At 44.5% G+C, this 21,007-nt stretch overlaps 1 protein-coding gene across 1 annotated transcript in view; it reads right to left on the bottom strand.

The window, feature by feature from the left end:
* Positions 1-21,007, bottom strand: part of ABCC4 (ATP binding cassette subfamily C member 4) — a 204,316-nt gene that overhangs the window by 13,199 nt on the left and 170,110 nt on the right. Inside the window, exons 27-30 of the mRNA XM_029938444.1 lie at positions 18,107-18,196; positions 10,740-10,912; positions 10,209-10,314; positions 930-1,064 (exon numbers count right to left, since the gene is read on the bottom strand). Of these exons, the coding sequence (XP_029794304.1) occupies positions 930-1,064; positions 10,209-10,314; positions 10,740-10,912; positions 18,107-18,196 (504 nt within the window). The remainder of the gene's footprint in view (positions 1-929; positions 1,065-10,208; positions 10,315-10,739; positions 10,913-18,106; positions 18,197-21,007) is intronic.

Below are 21,007 nucleotides of genomic sequence, written 5' to 3'. Positions count from 1 at the left end.
ACATCACGTGTGTGGAATGAGACACTACATTACTATTATTGGAAGGACACCAGGTAATCTGAATGTTACTCATGGAGCACCATACACAGTGCTTAGTACTTTCGCACACATCCTCTCTATGAAGATGCTTCATAAACCTCCAGCCCCCACTCTGACTACATTAGGGTAGCACAGATTTTTTTGTTGTTCATTGGTTTACTTATTTTCAAGAGAGAGACAGAGCGCGAGCCAGGTGCCCCAAGGTAACACAGATTCTTGACCATCCCAATGACCACTTCATCCTCTGGAAGGTGGAGGAAGCACAAGAGAGTACCGAGGCCTTAACCGAAACCACCACGAATTAGGGAAACACCCGGGCATGAAGTGTCAGCGTCCTGTGGTTCTCTTTGCAAATTGTAAAACAGAAAAGCAACCGACACCTTTCCCTGCTAGATCTTTCCAGACCCAATGGACAACATGCCACATTCTTTTCCCTCAAACTCTCAAAATTGCCTGGATGTGCCTTGAACGTATTTGCAACTCAGATGTGAGCACCAATTAGAATGAAATGTAACGGGCCTGCAAGATGCGAAAGAAAGCTGAGCCACATGAGCCTCGGGAAGCACGCAGCTCAACATGTGAAACCTCTCTGGGATCTGAGCTCACGCTCCTCTTAGGCACAGGTGGCTGAGCTCGGGAGCAAGCGCACTCGGGGCACCCCACCCCCACCCCCTTGTCCCCCACCCCCCAGTCCCCCGCCGATTCTGCCGATTCTCAGCAGACCTGACTTCAACCTGGGACGTGTTGTTAAGACCCAGTCATGAGCGCTGTCTCCGAAGGCTTATAATTGAAAAGGGCGCAGGGTGCTCGTTAGAGCACCCCTTGTGCCAGGTTGCAAGGCGCGAAGGGCTGAGGGGGGCTGTAATTACCGCCCCTCGGGGCCCGCTCACCTGCTGCGCCGTCTCGATGAGCGCAGCGGCCTCCGCCTTGCCCAGCTGCTGCACCATCTTGTAGAACAGGCTCTCTTCGTTCTGCAGCAAAACATACGGTTCATCATATTCTCTCAGTCTTCCTGAATCCAAAACCTGTTAATCAGCAGAAAGAAACCCATTAGCACACAATGTTTTGCAGTAACATATTATAACCCAGACAATATTTCGGAAAGGGGCCGGAGAGGGAGAACAGAAAGGATCCATTTGGGTGGTAGGCCTGCCTGGTGTTTAAATGGTTTGATTACCCTGTTTTACTAGGCAGACAAAGGCCTGGCCCGACCTTTTATTATTATAATGTTATAGGAAAGGAAGAAAATGAAAGTTTTAGACTATGATTATGGGCACTCAGCAGTCCTGCGGCGTTTTATATTCTGCCAAAGGCATTTTGGGTTGTTATTAGTGCTTTTAGCTCTCAGACTTTCAGCTTTGAGGGCTATTTATACATACATTCAGAGTTGGGAAATTTCTTGATTTAAGAAAATCAAACTCAATTTATCTGAAAAGTAGGGTGATGTCACACAGACCAGAGGGCAGTGACCTGAGAGCAAATGAACTGCTACGCTCGTCGGACAGAATCTGAGCAATCCTTGGAAAAGGTGTGAATGCCTTTGGAATTTCTTTAGGGTCCTGGGATACGTCCGCTGGCAGGGGAGGGGACACAACGCCCCTGTTGGCAAGATTAAGGTGCATCCCGAGGTTGGCTTTGGTTGGAGCTGATTCCTCTGGGAGTGAAAGGCTGGCTAAAAGAGCTGCCCCTAAGCAGCTTCAGCATAATTGCTCTGCACAGAAGAAATCTCTAGAAATCCAATTTTCTCTCTGGATAAGACTAAAGAAGTAATTAAGAAATTGAGCTCCAAATTCCAGCGATCGTGGCCGCACGGCGTACGGGGCGGCCCAATCTCCATTGTAGAGGAACTGAGTATCTGTTTTCACAATTATCTTTCCTGCTTCCTTTTCTCTTTCTTCAGCTGCCTGCCTTTCAAGCCATTTTATTGCTCATTAATATGTCCACTAATTGGAAATTGAAAGGGAGAGGAAGGGGCTCTTAACTCTGCATTTCTACTTCTTAGTAGCTCTGGCTAATGGTTTGGGAGGCAAGAGAAGAGTCGGAAACAATTGGCCCAGATGATGTACCTAGGAAGCCAGCTCTGATGTTAAGTGGCACTTAGGTCTTCATTTAGGCTGTGTTTGGAGTATATTTATCTTAAGGGAATATGCTGGAACTCTTAAGCTGGACACAGGCTGGTTGTCCACATCTAGGTAACTACAGTTAACTCTGTCCCGTGGTATTTAATCGGAAACATTTATTAAGTCTCATAACGGGCATTTTCCTGTTAATCTTTTGTTTACTACCATGAATCACTGCTAAGGGCAGCTTTCTCAAAAGAGTCCAAGAATAAGTGAATCTGTCACATCCACATAATAATTAAAATGTCCTATAATTTGGCATCCAATTTAGATGCCCCGAATGTGTAATTTTACTTAAGCATAGCATTACGGCACACAGCCACTCCTCCTGGTGTTGAAGAAGAAGAAGAGAAGCAATTTTAAAATACAGGTTTCCCTCATGCTGAAGACAAGTAAATAAGTGAGTCAAATTACTTCATACAATGAAGCAGCTGATAGTCTGCAAAAGCAACAACTTTTAAAAATCACCAAAGCTGTGGAAAAGGGGGTTCCCTGACGATAAAGACTTCAGGTAATTTTTAGTGGAATGAAACTATTTACTGATATTTTGCCCTTGTCCACCTTTCTACTTTATTCAAATTTGAACAAATGGCCCATTTTTCCATTTTCTCTCACATTGTCTGAAAACACACAAATGTCACTAGCTGAGTTCTCAGAATTGACCAGTATCTGTTAAAAGGCAGAGCCAGAGAGAAATCAATGCTCTCAAAAAGCCAGAAGGTTAACAATACAAATGACCAAAAGATTATTTTGGTCAAAAGACTTTGAGCCTTAGAAGTATTATATATAAATGCAATGGAACAGAGTGACCACCTTAAGATAATACTTTTAAAAAGTCACCTTGTAATTAAAATAGTGGTCTTTTGAATGTGGAAAGGAAAAAAATAGCCGTGGATTGAACACTCATTCTATTACAGGCTTCGCAGATATCCCTGCTAATTCTCAAGGGAGACAGGATACATAATGTCTGTCCGTCCATCCACCCATCCATCCATCTATCCACCCACCTATTTATCATTTCTTCTTCTTACCCTCCATTCTCCCATCTATCCATCCAGGAAATTCTGACACCTAATATCAAAGCACTCTTTTACGGACAGGAGACACGGCCCGTCCAGAACCTCAGAGCCAGAGCTGGACCCGAGGTGCAGAAATGTTAGGCAACCTGGCTGAGGCTACGGAATCAGTAGATGCCGGAAGTGAGAGTCAAAGCCAGGTCTGATCCCCTATTCTTTCCGTGTGACTCGCAGAGAAAGACATTTAGATTACTTCTTATTATCAGATACAAAATAAGAGAGATGAGAATTTTAACTTCAATTTTTTTTAAATGTTATTTATTTAAAAGAGTGAAAGACCGAGAGTGAATGTGGGAAGGGCAAAGAGAGAGCGAGACACAGAATCCAAAGCAGGCTCCAGGCTCTGAGCTGTCGGCACAGACCCCAACGCGGGGCATGAACTCTTGAGCTGTGACATTAAGACCTGACCGAAATCAGATGCTCAACCAACCGAGCCACACATGCGCCTCTAACTTCAATTTTCTAAGATACTTTTCCATAATACCTTACATTAACGTTGTATAATTTAAGAAAATACGCCTATAAATATACATTCCCCACTGCATTTTTATTGGACTCAGGCTCAAATTATTTACTGTGTGCCTGGTAGATACTCACAGAAAAAGAAAGCCAATTTTATTAAACTTTCAAGATTAATAAAGAACAAGCAATACGTGGCAAAAACACATTTGAGGAAAACAAGTAAACTCTCATTAATTCCCGAATTTGTTCCGCAAACAGCGCATCCTGAACGCCATTCATGTCCCTATGATAGACGGTGGGCAAGAGGCAGAAGAGATTTAAGTCATGGCCTCTGACTTTCGGGAGCCTATAGTGAGTGACTGAGTGAGTTGAGAGAGAGAGAGAGAGAGAGAGAGAGAGAGAGAGAGAGAGAGAGAGAGAGAGAGAGAGACTGCAAGTGTCCACAATGCAAGAAAAAAAAAGCACCGGAGGGCTGGAGGTGAGCCTGTCGACTCCTTACGGGCAGGGGTACACGGTTTCCCTTGTTCTTGGTGACATCTCGGGGCTGTGGCTTTGTCCGTGATGAGTCGCAGGTGTGCAACACACGCTGGCTCCAAGTTAAATACAATGGAAACTAAATTCAGGGCACGACTGGGCAACTGCCCAGCGGTGCAGTCTGACAGGACCGCAGGGTGAGGTCAAGGGGGAGTGAGCCTAGGCAGCACCGGGCATCAGCTCAGGCGGTGGGGTCCACGGACGACAGAGGGCCACATACATCAAGCTGGTGAGCGGGCAAGAGGGAGAGGCACATGAGGGACGGGCCGACCAGGCTTGAGGACGGAGGCCTGAAACGCGTGTACATCATACATCAAAGAGGAGAGAAGGGGCAGTTCGGAGAGGAGGGGGCATCGACAGAAACAAGAGTGTGGAGCCGCCAGGACTGAGGCCAGGCATACAGAGCCCCATGGGGTGCAGACTGAGAAAAGTCCAGAACAGAACTGTGCACACTCTGCCTTTACACTTACTGGCGTGAGCAGATTCCAGGTCTTTTATGATAACCGCACAGAAAGGAACTCTAATTTTTTTAATGTTTATTTGAGAGAGAGAAAGACTGAGAATCCCAAGCTGCCTCCACGCTGTTAGCACAGAGCCCGACGTGGGGCTCGATCTCAGGAGATGTCAAGAACCCCGAGCTCATGACCTGAGCCAAAATCCAGAGTCAGATGCCTAGCTGACTGAATCACCCAGCACCCCTCCAAAGTTTCCTTATGTACCGAAAAACAGGTATACTTTCGAGCTTTTATCATTAACGCCTTCCGTATCTGTAAGAAAAGGCTCCTGTGATCTCCTGCTGGGCCCCTACGACCCATGTTAAACTACACACGAAACCAGACGGAAACCAGACGAGCGTGAGCAATCCAGTGGCGCCAGGACCTCTCCAGGAATGCCAGCCTCCAATCACTCGCGCTCTCTAGCTGGTTAAGGAAAAATCCATTATATTGGATGAGTTACATAAACTCCATGAAGATGTGCTTATCGGGCCTGTGTATCTGCAGATATGGCAGGGAGCTGTCCTAGATGTAAAAATTAAATGGGCCCATTGCAAAAGAATCTAATCCATTTTAAATAGCAGGATCCCGTGTCGGTGATGGTGGGGTGGCTGCAGGGAGACGCGGCTGTGGGGGGCTGGGTGGGGGGAGGGTGCAGGGCAGGGCGGAGGAGAAACCTGACAAGAGGAAAGAGAGGCCTGGACGTTTTCAAGATGGCAACAAGCCACAGAGGGAGATCCCACTTAACAGCAAGTTGGGCGGGGAAGATCTGAGTTCCAGACATCTGCTTTTGAATGCCTGGCGACACAGGGGCATAGGGACAGTCACCGTCCCTAGGGGCGGGGCCCCTCACTGGTAAGGTGGGATCCTGTGATTCTCTGTGACAAGATACTGGGGCAAGTGGTCCTCGAAATCTTTTCCTAGGCCTCGAAATGGTCGGTCACCGCTGCCTGGGGAGGAGGAAGGCCAGCTCGGTGACGGCCACCGCCGGGCCCCCATACTCCTGCTGCTGTGTGGCAGCACACGCCTCCTTCTCCTCAAGTATTTCTTCCCCCAGATTGTGTTTTTGACCTTCATGTTGGTTATTTTTCCCTCTAAAAACATGAGTGGAAACCTCCTGGTGCATTTAAGGAGCTTTTCTCTTCTGTGATGTTCTGAGATAGAGGCTTACAGAAAGTTCCATGAAGGTGAAAAACCGAATTTAAATAGAACTCCAGGTAGCTGTGAGGGGTGGGCATGTGACAGCAGTGCCTGGGCTTGATTTCTCTGGGGAAACTCTCCTTGAGTTTAGGAAGAAAGGGAAAGATCAGAAAAGCGTAAGATGGCCCGTAAGCGGAAGAAGTGGAATCAGGGTGTCTCGGCCCCAACTTTCCTTCTCTGGACCCCTGAGAATCCTGAGAGTGACATGGCTGAGAGCAGGCAGCGGTAACAGGACAGCGGCTGTAGTGTGGGTGCCGCTGGGGACAATCCGGGGGCGCTGTGGGGATGGAGGGGACGCAGAGGCGAGAGGAAAACACCGTGCCGCTGGCTGAAGAGACGGCAGGTCGCAAGTAAGCGGCTAATCCGAAGACCCCGGGAAAGCAGGCTTTAACGCCGAGACAGCGGTGAGTGTTAGGAGAGAGGATTCTCATTTGTCTGTCTTGCTCCACTGTTTGGTGGCAACGGAGCAAACGAGGGAGATTAAATTAGCTGTCATTATGACTACATCATGTTTAATAAAGTTAAAATTGAGGGAGAACATCTTTGTGAAATAGAATTCTAAGCCTCACACGTTAATGGCACTTAATGAACCAAAACTGGGTAAATCCCTTCGGAGAGCCAACACATAAACAAAGCTATTAATTAGGTCACAGTTGTTTCCCAACAAGGCTTTTGTTTGATTTACTTACAGTAAACAAAACCATATCCATACGTCTTTGTGCAGAAGTATTCACCAGTGCAACGAAATGTAATTATTACACCGTGAGCGCGTGCAATTACACGACTTTGCGATGCCAAGGCAGTGGTTATGACCTTCATTAGCATCTGTCACTTCCCCAGCCCCTCCCCAAGGGCTCCGGCCGCAGCCCTCTGGAGCAGTAGGCCTAACAGCTGATTGACTCATCTTTATGTCCCAAAAGCTTGCAGAATGACAGAACTGACAATCACTTGCCTTTGGGAAAGGAAATGGGTATTTCCAAAGCCAGCAAGAGGAAAAAAAAAAAAGAATGCTCCAAAAATCAAAGGTTCAAGAAGGAACATGATTTCTGGTGTTTTGCTAGACTAAAAGCCAACCGGCAATCAGAAGCTACAGAATAAAACAGAAGGCCTCCCCGTGGAGCAGATGAGCACAGGGGACAATTCCCGGATGACAAAGCTGAGGAATGTGGGCCGTGTGGATCCTGAGGTCTGATGCTGCCATTCCCTGTCACAGGAGTCAGCAAACCGAAACCAGCTCTGACCAAGATGTGAGCAGGTGGCCAAGTTCACCTGCAGGTGATGTCCCCAGTGAGTTATCTATCGGCTGGCGGGGAGAGGGGCTCTGGACTGAAGGTCCCCCATCACCAGAGCTGTAGTGGGAGCAGCAGCCCTGCGGGAAACACACAGAGGCCACCACAGAAAATAAGGTCCTTCCCAGCAAAGGTCACCGACTCTAAGGGAACCATGCACTTCCTGTCTCCAAACTACCTTCTCCCTCGGCCTCTTCACCTCCTCCAGATCTCAGGCCCCTTCCCTCACACCCCAGGCTCAGCCCATCACACCTTTCTCTGCCCTTATTCCAACCCTCTCACCATTTCCACTGCTGGCGCCTCAGTCTAACCACCAACATCCAGTCAAACCAAAAGACAACTGACAGTTTTAATATATGATTTTAACTCTGTCTTTAAGGAAAGAAAAGAAAGAGAACACAGCGGGGCCAAGTTAGAAAGGACACGGGAGGGACTGTAAACTGCTTTGCAAAACCACATTAAAGACTTGGACAAAGACCCTGGCCAAGAGAGAAAAATCTGAGCTTCTCGAAATTTATCAGGAGATCTTCATAAGGGAAGCATTAAACACACAGACATACTTTGCTAATGGCAATGAAACGGACTGGTTAAGAGGATACACAAGCTCGCATCTCTGGGTCAAAGGCTGATGGGTAAGGTTTAAGAAGGACAAAAAAAAAAAAAAAAAAAAAGGTTTAGGAATGACCAACTGCCAAGTCTGACAAATCCTGTGCTTCTCTGCTGTTTCCCTAAACGATCCCACATTCCAAGGTGACGGTATTTCTAAGAATGATATGATAAAAAGGAGCTACTGCCACCAAAATGTTGTAATACCAAACCGTCGAAATAGACCTAAGTGGTACATTTAGGAGCAAAGGCTTGATTTGAGGGTGCCCCACCCCCCTCACTGAGCTGCAGATCAAGCAGCTTTCTGCCGCTGCACCCAATGCCTGGCAAAGCGCTCCAAACGGGGAAACTTCCAGCATCATTCACTTACTGCAGAAGAAGGATGCTTCTGGGGACACTCTGTGAAATTTAAAGCCGAGAGATGAGAACAAAGTGACAGGTAGCAGATAGAAGTGAAAGGTTATTTTTCCAGTTATCAGTTACCATTCAAGAACACAAAATAAAGGACTGAGGCTGCGCGATACCACACAACATTTCTGGAATCCAAGAGTCACTGTCCTGGCTTCATGGAGTGTCACAAGGTCACTCATAAGTCCCCCCGAGTGGCTTGCTTCCTACAGTGATGGCTGGTCCACACCAGCCACGCTGCCTGATGCCTCCAGCATGCCTCCGGCTGGGACACCCAGCTCCTGCTGTCAACCTCGTCAGAGCTCATTCCTGGCCGTGCCCGGGCCCTGGGGAGCACCAGGATGAAGGCACTGCCTCACTGTGGAGACTCAGGGATCTTCCCACTACCCCACTCACGGTCCCATCTGACAGTGCATGTGAAGCAGGGTGGGAGGGAATATTCCAGCAACTGTCCAAAGAGTCAAAAGAGACAGCTCAGTTTTTGCTGGATATAAGGAAGCTTAGTATTACTGTCTATTATGGATTATTAACCTGTTTAGTGCATATCATCGAAAACATGGTGAACCCTATCTGTTGCCTCCACGCGTGGTGTAGCGCTTCTGTATTTACTTCCTCACCACTAATCAAAGCATCACTGGATACCGTGGTGTCTGGTAACAACGGTCAGCATCCACGAGACAGGTGAAAATCAGCCTGTTGCCACGGACTGGGAGTTAGCCTGAAAATAATACTTCTGTTCGTTGGGCTTGTCTGTAGCCAGAGCCAGAGCGTTTTCCTTTGAGGGATGGCTTCCTTATCATTTTATAAAGCCAAATCCTAAAATAACTGAAACTGAGCAAGCAACAGAGGGGGGGAAAAAAAGAGGAGGACAGGGCGAGAGAAAAGGGAGGGAGGACAAAAGAAAAGGAAGGAAAGACTGAATTACTAAGAAAGAAAAACCCAAGCAAACCTGGAAGATACTAGCCAGATTTCCAGAGACTGAAGCCTGGAGCCTGCCTTGTGTGCAGTCCAAGAGACCTGCTGCCTGGTCACTGAGTCTCTAAGCCCCAGATCCACCATTTTTCCTACACTCTCACCTCACATGCTGGGGCTGGGTTTCTGCAAACCACATTCCAGAGAAGCTCTGGCCAGCTGGTGCTCTGTTAGGTTCCACCAGCACGGGGCACTAGACGGGGGAACGGCACAGAGCGAATGACCGCCATGGCCTATGTGGCTCCTGCAACATCGCCCATGGCCTGGGACCTGGCACCAGCCCCCTCTTCCATTAGAACACACACTGAGAACCAGCCTCGTCATAGCCCCTCATAAATGTGCCCGGCGGCTGGGCAGTGTCTCTCCTTGGAGACCTGAGCATGAGTCTTTAAGGGTCTCTCGTCCGAGTTCTTAGGTTTGGAGATCTGTCTCGAGGCTCAGTTACTCTCTAAATTTATTAGCCCAGTGTTTCCCTTTCACTTTTCCAGCCTTCCAATTCCTAGGTTAAATCTCCTACATTAAATCCTTTCTGTTGAAATACTTTGTGCTTCTGATTTAGGGCTACTTCCCTTATAGATTCCCCACTGTCAGCATATCTTGCAAACACCCCGACAGCAAAGAAATTCTGCAACTTGCCCAATAACTTTCTGGCAGCCTAAATGAAAGGGTAATTTTGTGATTAAGAGAATCCAAAATACTGAAACAATAGTAAGAAGGATTATTTTACCCCTCTGTAAAAAGAGGCTAGATCTTGGATTTGAAAGATTTTCATGGCTGGCCATCTTAAAAGAAAAGGACAATTCAAATGAACTTTTAATATGAAAATATGAAATATTTAATAGCACATTCTGAAGGTATAGTTAAGTACTCGAGTCACTATCAGGAATGAGAGGAAAAATTAACAGAAAATGAACTTATTAGAAGTTTCTATCAGATTGTATAAGGAAGGTTAATTTAAAAAATTGAACATAAATGGAAAAACTGGAAAGCCACAGGTGATGGCCTTACCATTATCTTGTCGTTGTCAATAATGGTGTTCAACCTGTGTGCAATGGTCAGCACAGTGCACTGGGCAAATTTCTCACGGATTTTTTTTTGTATTAACTCATCAGTTCTGGAAGCAAAAAAGTTGGATTTAGTTCAGTAAAGATAAGAGAAGCATATCTAACCCTTAAAATAATCATATGACATTTTCATAATGTTTTTAAAAATGAAAAACAGGACATTGTTCTTGAAAAACTGAATATAAAAATCTATTCGGAAATATCCTGTTCTGCATGTAACAATGTTAAATATGCTTCCCTCCAATTGCTTGAAACTATCAGGAGTTGAATTGAGGAATCTAGCTGTCTTTGGATGCCTAATATCATTATCAGCATATAACTTCTTTTGGTTTCTTTCTGTTTCCATAATGAACATTACCAAAGATGTCTTTGGGACAAAGAGAGTACCTAGAGACATTTCTCAGCATCATTAAATGTTTCCCATTCACCACACTTAGAATCTGTATTCCAAGGTTCGTGGACCTCAGTTCCATACCTCAGATCCACATTGGCCGTCGCTTCATCAAGGATCAATATTCGGTTTTTCCTGAGGATGGCTCTTGCAAGGCACACCAACTGCCTCTGTCCGACACTGAAGTTCGATCCCGATTCTGCTAATTGGGTGTCCAATTTGCCAGGAAGATCTTCAATGCATTCCTTAAGCTGCACCTATGGATGCAGAAAGAAGGACAGCTACATAAACGAAATAGTACTGATGTAGACAAGCCCACCAGACACAAGAGCTCTGAAATTCTACTTCTTCTTACGTTTATTATGTGTCCAGTCACATGAATGGGAGAGTTACTTCTCATTACCGTTTACTGAGAAAGATGGTTACATCAACTTAGGCCAGAACGTTCTCTTAGAAGCACCTGCTTTATTTTTATTTTTTATGTAAAATAATTTTAAGTTTATTTTGAGTGAGAGAGAGCGCACACAGTGGGGTGGGGACAGAGAGAGGTGGGGGGGGCGCGCCGGAGAAAGAGGGAGAGAATGAGAATGAATCTTAAGCAGGCTGTCAGCACAGAGCCCGACACGGGGCTCGAACTCACAAACTGTGAGATCATAACCTGAGCTAAAACCAAGAGCTGGACACCCAACCGAATGAGCCGCCCAGGTGCCCCGGGAGCACAAGCTTTATGAGAGTCAAGACTCTTTTCTGTTGCCATCGGCAGGCATGATCTGTTCATGCCTTGAGAAATATATACTATGTTAAATAGTGCTACTCCCAAGGTAAAATATAGAATAATTTAAAATGCTCCTTCATAATTTTTAGATAAAAGGTAACAGTAGGAATGTATAGAGACAAAAAGCAAAAAATGGTGGTTAGCAGGGGGTTAGCTGTGAACAGACCAGAGGGAATTCTGGGGTGGTGATGGAAATGTTCTACCACTGGACTGCTCTGATGATAACTATAAATTTACCAAAACCACTGAATCACACTTATAATGGGGGACTTTTCTGGTATGTAAAATTATAACTCAGTGAAGTTGGTGAAGAGAAATCCCTGCCACTTGATGTCCACGAGGAAGCTCTCCCTTGGGATTCATTAAGGAAATCCCTCAAAAAATGAAGCTATTTCTCTCAGTGTAGTCTAAACATTTAAGAAAGTTAAAAGGATTGTTACAGTTGAGTCAAGTTTCCCAAAATACATTTCATTTAGGAGTTAGTACACTGAAGGGAAGAAAAAAAAATTTTTTTTTAATTATTGCAGGAAGCAAGGTTCTCTAAAGGTATAATCTTGTCAGAACTTTACAATTTTAGAAGGTTTTAATGTTAAAAAAAATCACACTATGGCAGACTACATCTCATATATTAGCAAACCTGGAACCTATTTGGCGATGGCTCTTTCCCAGATTTAATCCATCCTGTTGGACCAAGTTCATTTACTTCAGTCTTGTACATGTTTTGCAGTGAATGAAAACTCATGAAAAACAGGGCACAACATCACATCTTTTTTCCCCCAGACTATGAGTTTAGATAGTGCTTATATTAATCTATCTTCATAAAAATCGTAAGTTCCAAAAAACAAACTTTTAATTTTAAACACCAAAGATAACCTGAAACCACACTGAGTGGTAGAGCTCAGCTCCGTAAATACTTGTTTGGGGAAATTTTATAGAGCAAAACCAAACTCAGACTCCCCTGGGGAGTTAAATAGAAAGTAAATACGCTTCAAATTAAGAGACCAACGGGTGAAAGGGTGATGGCCAATAAGCAAGGACACGGGACTGCAGAGTCAAATGACAAAACACAGCAGTGAGTGAGCAATGTTTTTAACAACATCCTAAACACTGAAGTACTTCTGTCAATGGGATTATTGTGCTTTTGACCGAAGTCCAATCCCCAGAAATGGGCAATGTGAGTTAGGATTCAATGAGTACTGGTACTCAGCATTAGCAGGAAAGTGGAAGATGTGGGTGGTGGGAGCCAGTCCTGGCACTGAAAATTATGAAATGGAAGATGTCCACTTAGTCAATCTCTTCCACTACAAGTAGGAGGGCTCATGGCTGATTCTTTTATGACACCCATTCATCCATCTACACCCCAGGTGATGGAACTGATCGAGGCTTTGATCCGCTCCTCCTTCTGAGGTCACCTTAGTAATACCTGGATACGCCTGGCCGAAGACAGAACCTCACGCTTGCCCCTGACTCAGATCACAGCTCCCCACCGGTCTGGCTTTGGATCGTCCTTCGGGTTGCCCATATCTGCCTGACGAAGAATCAACATGTTTCCCAGAAAACACTCTTTCCTGAGACACTCATTTCTCCATCTACGAATCAGGGCTGACTGTAAGAATGCTGCCAACATGAAGGCCCTCTGCAGTGCTTTCACACGTTCAGGTTATGACTAAGTATTAGAACCGAGAAAAAGGCGAGAGAGGCAGACACAGGAAGCGAGAGTTAAAACTGGGGAATCTGAAAACCCATCCGATAGGATAATATTTGAGATAATGATTATGTTGGAGGATGTCCTTAGTCTTGTAAGGGATACAGTTATGCATCTAGGGGTGAACTGCAGCTTATACTGAAAGTCTCGGCAACTTGTTTCCCAGCAGCTCAGCCCCGAAGTAGAGACCGCGGAGGACAGAGCGCACGTGTGGCACTATGTTAACCAGGGAAGCTAGGTGAAAGGTACATGAGTGTTCAGGATACCATTACTTCTACTTCATCGTGATTTAGAGTTTTTTGTTTTATTTTAAAGCTTATTTATTTTTGAGAGTGTGCACATGAGTGGGGGAGTTTGTTTATTTTTGAGAAAGAGAATCTCAAGCAGGCTCTGCGTGGTCAGTGACACGGGGCTCGATCTCAAGAACTGTGAGGTCATGATGTGAGCTGAAATGGAGAGTCGGATGCTTAGCCAAGTGAGCCACCCAGGCGCCCCTGAAACTTTTAAATAAAACATTGGGACCTGTAGACAGACTGCCTGAGCTTCAGATTCTGTGTCTCCCTCTCACTCTGCCCCTCCCCCGTTCGCACTCTGTCTCTATATCTCTCCAAAAAAAAAAAAAAATGTATAAGCATGTGGGGTGCCAGAGTGGCTCACTCTGTTAGGCATCCAACTTCGGCTCAGGTAATGACCTCATAGTTTTTATGAGTTCGATCCCCACGTAGGGCTCTGCATTAACAGCTCAGAGCCTGGAGCCTCCTTCAGATTCTGTGCCTCCTTCTCTCCCTGCCTCTCCCCTACTCATGCTCTGTCTCTTTCTCTCTCTCAAAACCAAAGAAATATTAAAAAAAAAATTTAAATATACAAAGCATTTAATTTAAAAAGTATAGTTTAAGGAAAACAGGTTAAATAATGCTGTTCAAAATAATTCATCTCAGTATAGAGTACTTCAGATTATTTTTAAGCTTAAGAAAAGTATTAACTGCAGCAAAACTGAAAATCATAAACTGAATTTATAAGACACCCATTTTCATCATCATACATGACGTGGACTGAAGCTACCAGGTGCCAGCATCCTCACGGGAGGTTAACACAGATGTCTAATGAGCTCCACATTTTGTGCAGTTTTCTTACTTTTTAAAGAAGAAAGGCTGATGCAGGCTGGAAAGAGACGAGACACTGAAATGCCATCAACAGGTGAATAAGGGCTTTTGTTAGAACGAAGCGAAGACTAAATGAAGTAAAGGGGGAGGCCATTTACCAAAACACATGGCTCACGGGAAACTGCAAATGCAACATGTCCAGAAGCAAGAGCTGAATTACATCTCCCCACGAATACACTTGCTCAGAGTTCTCGGTCCTGGCTTCCGGTATAATGAGATGTACCTGTATTCTAATATAGATGCCATCAGTGTTGAACATAACCGGACGATTTCTCCACAGTTCTGACATGATGTACATTACTCTTGTTTTAATTTTTTTTTAATGTTTATTCATTTGAGAGAGAGAGAGAGCAACAGCGAGCAAGCGAGAAGAGGAAGGGCGGGGGGGGGGGCAGAATCTGAAACAGGCTCCCCACTGTCAATGAGGAACCGGACATGGGGCTCGAACCTATAAACAGTGAGATCATGACCTGAGCTGAAATCAAGAGCTGGATGCTTACCTGACTGGGCCCCCCAGGCGCCCCAATGTACCATACTCTTAATCACATAGCCCAGTATTAACATTTTTTGTTTTTCTTTTTTTAAAGAAGTAACATACCACTGAGCTTCCGAGTTTTCCCTGGTATGATCTTCTGCCCCTGACTAATAAACTGCTTCATTTCTAGTCATTACTCGTGTTTAAGAACTTCTGGTGCTTTGCAAGTGCACTTGTTGCTACTAATTTCTAATGAACTTTCTCTGGTTTATGGCTATTTTTCAGTAGATGAAGAAAGAGCCTGGAGGAGATGGCTAACTGCCTCTCCTGAACCCTCAGCTCATCTGAGAGAGGAGGAGGAGACACAGCTAAGAAGACTTTAAAAAAAAAAAAAACAAACACCAAGCATCTTTTCCTTCTACTTGAGTCAGGGTTGCAGTTCCCAGCTTGGCATCACTTGTAGGCCAGCTGACCAGGGTGCTCGTCCCCTTGAGGGGCGCTGCTATTAAAGAGCAGGGCTGGCTGTGGTCCTCAGGGTCAGATGGAAGGGGACGCAGGAAGCTGTAGAGATGGTGGGCAGACTAAATAGAATGAATCCAGAAGAGTGTGTATGGCACTAGACTTGTACCCTGAGTCCTTTGTCTGGTGTCCCTCCAGGTACGTGCACATACACTACATCACGAGTACAATCTTAGAGAAGATTCTTTTTTTTCTTTAACTTTTTTTTAAATGTGTTTTATTTATTTTTGAGAGACAGAAAGAGATAGCACGAGGAGGGAAGGGTCAAAGAGAGAGGGAGACATAGATTCCGAAGCAGGCACCAGGCTCTGAGCTAGCTGTCAGCACAGAGGCTGATGTGGGGCTCGAACCCACGAACCGTGAGATCATGACCTAAGTGGAAGACAGACGCTTAACCGACTGAGCCACCCAGGCGCCCCGGGAAGATTCTTATTCCATAGTGTAAAGGCCTAGAGATTCTAAGGAACCCAGGTGAAGAGTCCTTGACCTACAGCAGAATGATCCCAACCTCCCTGAGCAGGATCATGAAACCCTTACAACTACTGTGAAAAGGTCTCTAGCATTTCATGTGCCAGGAGTATGATCCAGATGAAAACGACAATAAAGTGCACTAGAGAAAATCTGGAGAATTCAAAAAAGCCAAAGAGGAAAGAAAAAAAAAATCACTTATCATTACCCCCCAAATAAGTAAGGATTAGGTTTTGGTGCCTTCATTGGGTATATGTTCCAGAATCAATATGCTTAAAACAGCTGGAATCACACTGTAAAATACAATGATATATCCAAGTTTTAAGACAATCTACACCTTCTGCTGAAAACCACACACATGTCATGAAGAAATCATTCCTAGAGAAACACACAACTCCAGGGTGACTTCTCACTCTGAGAGGTAGACCTGAAGCAGTGAGGTCGATTCCGGAAGCAAGACATGAAAACCACTCACTTCGCTTTGTTAAACAGTCATGTTTACTTCTGTTTACTGCAAGTTCCAAATGTAGTTGAAAATAAAGGTAGATCCTTCCATTACCACTTTCCATCATGTCACTTTTCGAATTCTAACAGGCTACTAAATTTTATTTCAATTTTGGCAAAAGAAATAAGATGACATACAAGTGATGATCAAAGTTCTAAGTACTTATAGGGTTTGCCTCCTAATTAACATTTCTTCATGGTCCTGGAACAATGTGTTTCTAGAGTAATTTTACTATCTGAGAATCTCTGGGGAGAGATCTCAAGCTCTGAAACAAAGAGAAAAATAATTTACCAGTAATTCCTGTTTTATTAAGGTGTGTCACAATTACAGCATTAAACTTATTCGAGAGCAGGGGATCGTCCTATCTTTGCTAGGCTAAACTGTTAGCCATCTTTGATGTTCTGCCCACCTCCTCTCTTCTAGAATTCCACTGGAGAAAAGACTGACAAACTTGCGTGAAATGAGAGATCAAGTGCTTTCAAGTAGGAAGGAGAAGGTGAAGTACTCAGCCCAATGTAGGCAAATAAAATCCCTTCAGTTACTGGAAAGCAAGGTGGGTGTGTGAAGACTCAGCACTGACATGCCTTAGGAAACCAGAATTACTGGCAGGCAACTGTCGGGCCTCCAACTCTGCTTGCTCACAGTCAAAGCTCACCTACAAACTGGAAGGTTTTAGATGTTCCCTGGAAGGGTGACACTAAATGACAAACAAACTGAGTCAAAACAACAACAACGTGAGCGATCAGTCACTGGGCCCTGTGCAATTTAAAACAAAAAATAATAAGCCACAAGTTCTCCAAAAGATCAAAAATTTAGTACCTATTTATTAAGCTCTGACTTTGTAAATGTTTGTTTATTTTTGAGAGAGAGGGAGAGAGCGGGAAAGGGAGAGAGAGAATCCCAAGCAGACTCTGTGGGGTCAGCACACAGCTGTGAGATCATGATCTGAGACAAAGTCAAGAAGAGCTGAATGATGACCTGATGGAACCACCCAGGTGCCCCTTTAGAGCTGACTTTTTAAAAGCAAAAGACAGAGCTAGGTCCTATGACAGATTAGAAGTCTCTCGAAGGTTTGTAAGTTTGATATGGTTTCTGACATCCAGGAGCTTGGAATCAATTTGCACAGTGAGGGCAAATACACAGAATGATTAGTGTTAAAATATACAAACCAAGAGCATCTAACAGCCAAAATCCTTCCATGCCCTTTCATGCAAGCACAAGGAATTTCAAAGAGTGGGCCAAATGGAAACCCTGCACAAGTAATAGAAAATCCTCTAGAAATGAATATGTCGGTATAAAAACTACATTTACTCAGTACCATTAAAATGATACATTTGTCAAAAAAAAATTATTACACAGCCTAGCTGTTATTATTTACCTTTATAAACACTTTCTTATAAAACTTCACAGCATTTTATTAGGATGAGCTCATTTATCTTTCAGTTAGTAATGAAAAACTATGACTGTCTCCATTTAGTGGATCCTCCCTAAGAACAGAGGAGTGAGATGCATGTTGCAGGCTAACTGGTCACCCAAATTTGAACCCATAAATAGAACTTCCAGCACTTCCTGTGCTTTTCTGAAGACAAGTAAGATCATGTATGGAGTTGCTTTGCATTCTAGGAAGAAAGTTCCGATGAAAACATGAGATATTTTATTTTTGTTTTTCATCATCATCAATACATACATTTTAAGTGTATCCTCGGCATCAATGTTCTCCTGGGTGATCAACAGAGTCAGTTACACCGGTTAAGTTCCCATTAATTACCTGCAACGTTCTAGACACATGAACATATATACTAACGGTAACAAGTATAAAAGAATCGCCTTTTGTAAATTACCTCGGCTAAGGCGCTCCACAGCTCCTCGTCCGTATGCTCATCAAAGGGATCCAGATTTTTCCTCATTGTTCCAGTGAATAAAAAAGGTTCCTAAATATTCCAAAATAGTGATTATTATTACCCGTAGCCTCTTTTCATTTTATTTCGAAGCAAAACTCCAAAACAGAATAAAAAATATAAAAACCAAAATTCACTATAATCATTAATACAAAGGTTGCCTGTTTACAAAATAGTATCTCTGTTAATTTTCCATCATACAAAGTGCGACCCTGAGAATCTTCCGGACCACTGACCACGAACAAGAAGGAACTGCTGAGGTGTGTCATCTTAAGAAACTGGAGAAGAGAAAGCAGAGTTTGGTTTTTGAAAATGCCTTCCTAGTAAGATCTGCTTAAACAGGAAAAACAAGAATATACTTATTTGAGGAACTTTATATGAAGAGATGGGAGTTTATGATCAATCCTGCGGTGACACTGGAAAATTCCGATAGGACAATTAGTTGACATTTGTAACTCAACACAAAACTCTGAATTATGTTCGCATTTGCCCGGATGAAGAAGCTAGGGTATCTCCTCCTTTGGTAGGACAGTTTTCTTGGACTGGGAATCTGTCCCTGTGTGTGAAGGGGACATCCGGTTTTCTTTGTCCAAAGAGAACGTAGGCTTATGGGCTCAGTGGCGCCTCTATTCACGAAGAGATGCCTATGGTTTTGCGTCAGGAAATCCCCACATTATCTTGTCTGTGCATCGGGACAACATGCCTCACAGAACCTCGCTATTAACTGCCAGGGCAGGATGGCCTGAAACCCACTGTGATGTGTGTCGTAACAAAATGATTTTAATTTAAATAGCTCTTCCTAACCATGCGCTTTGGGAGGGGCCACAATTAAACTACTCTTGCAATATGTGCCTCCTTCTGGGTTTCCGGAGAGAATCTGGTGCAGAACCTCGTGTGGGCCATTAACGTTTTCTTCTGGAAGGCTCTGATAACCCAGGCCAAAAGAACACGGATCACGGACACTGAAGACAGTAGGGCGATGAGAGGCACACAGAGGTGGGAACAGGCATCCAAGCACGGCTCGAGGGAACTGCCAGCCTCAAATCTTGCCCGACTTCGGGGCTGGGCTATTCTTCCTCTCTTCTCAAAAACCTGAGAAGACTCAGATGGTAAACATTTCTTTTCACAAGCCGGGAAGGAGAATAAACAGAGAGCCTTCTGGGCCTTCTTTCCCTGTGGTCTCAATTTTAAGATGGAGGAGGGAGAAATGGATGCAGAAGACAGAGAAGTGTGACACCAAAAAACACGTGTGCCCAAAGGCAAATCCCAAATATTGAAAGACATTTAAAAAGGACACATCATTTTTATATAAAGTTAAGCAGCTGATATACCCCCAGAGCACTGAAAAAATCACTGGTCATTCAATGTTTCAAACTGATTACTGAACCGCACGATCCCGAAACCCCAGTTAAAAGTCTCCCTTAACTTTCTCGTAAGCCTTCTCCCCCCATGTCGGGGGGGTGGGGTGACACTTGTCATTGGATATATGGATCACCCAGTTAATCTTAAGATCCTTCACTTAATTACATCTCTGAAGACCATGGTACCAGGGGTCAGGACTTGGACATTATCTTTGGAGGAACCACAATTCAACCCAATACGGCGACCTTTTCCCTAGTATCTACTGTAATACTTATTTTATATTTTTATTATTTCAATTTTTTGGCACGATTTTATATGCAAAGCTTCATAAAAGAAAATTTTCACTGTCCAATAAAAATAAAGTCTCCCTTAAAACTACCGAATTTAGGACCAAAAACTGAATAATCAGTTAAGCAACGGTAAAAGGTCCTTGTCCGGGGAATAGCCGTCATTCAATTTGGTATTTTTAATTCTTCATTCATCCTATTTCAGAAATTCTTAAGATTCTACTTTATCTGACTCTTTGTAATTATCAACTCAAAGAGTCTGGCAAGGCCGATGTGTCTCCTCCTCCGGCTGATTCTCTGAGGTTTACATAAGATGGAATCGGACGGGAGAAGGCTGCCACCCAACCTTCCTCATTTGCTGATGCTCTGCCCCAGGGGCAGTGTCCGCTCTGGGGTCCAAGCTGAGAGACTTGGAGGACTGGTGTTCAAGGAATAAAGGGGCTGGAGGCGCCTGGGTGGCTCAGTCTGTTAAGCGTCGGCTTCAGATCAGGGCATCTTGCAGTTTGTGGGTTCGAGCCCCGAGTCGGGCTCTGTGCTGACAGCTAGCTCAGAGCCTGAAGCCTGCTTCAGATTCTGTATCTCCCTCTCTCCATGACCCTCCCCTGCTTGCACTCTCTCTGTCTCTCAAAAATAAATTTAAAAAGCATAAAAAAATTTAAAAAAAAAAGGAGATAAAGGGGCTGAAAGAGAGCAGGCTAAGGAATGGTCTTCAAGCGCAGTGAAATTAGTGGGAGGTGGTCTCTGCTCAGACGACCCATGAGCCTGAGCCTATCAAGGTTTCCATGATGTGTTGGCCTTCAAGTGCCTGGCACAGGGCAGACACAAAGTCTAGGAGGAAGTGTCCAACTGGCTTTCAAAGTACACTCTACGGAGGTGTTACCTAAGCTCATCTATTTTAAAAACTGCCTTGTCTTTAAAAGACCTTCTTCCTTTGTGAAACGATGAAAGGGCCCCCTATTTGCCCGTCTCGGGGCCACAGTTTTGGTGGTTCAACAGGACAGGTGCGGAAGCACACGTTTAAAGTTCAATTGCCTATTTCATTAATGGGAAGGGTCCCTCTTGTCACCCCCCTCACCTTTTTCTCTTTGGGAAAGTTCCTGAAATAAATCAATCTCTCCAAAGGCTGGGGCACTAATGTGGGGTTTGCTGCAGAAATCGGAGCTGCTCGACCTGACGCTGAGCCTGCAGCTACTTC

This window comes from Suricata suricatta, chromosome 4 (assembly GCF_006229205.1).
Source record: "Suricata suricatta isolate VVHF042 chromosome 4, meerkat_22Aug2017_6uvM2_HiC, whole genome shotgun sequence".
In the NCBI taxonomy this organism is placed as follows: Eukaryota; Metazoa; Chordata; class Mammalia; order Carnivora; family Herpestidae; genus Suricata; species Suricata suricatta.
The sequence above is the reverse complement of the archived record's forward strand: the minus strand, read 5'-3'. Positions and strand labels throughout refer to the sequence as shown.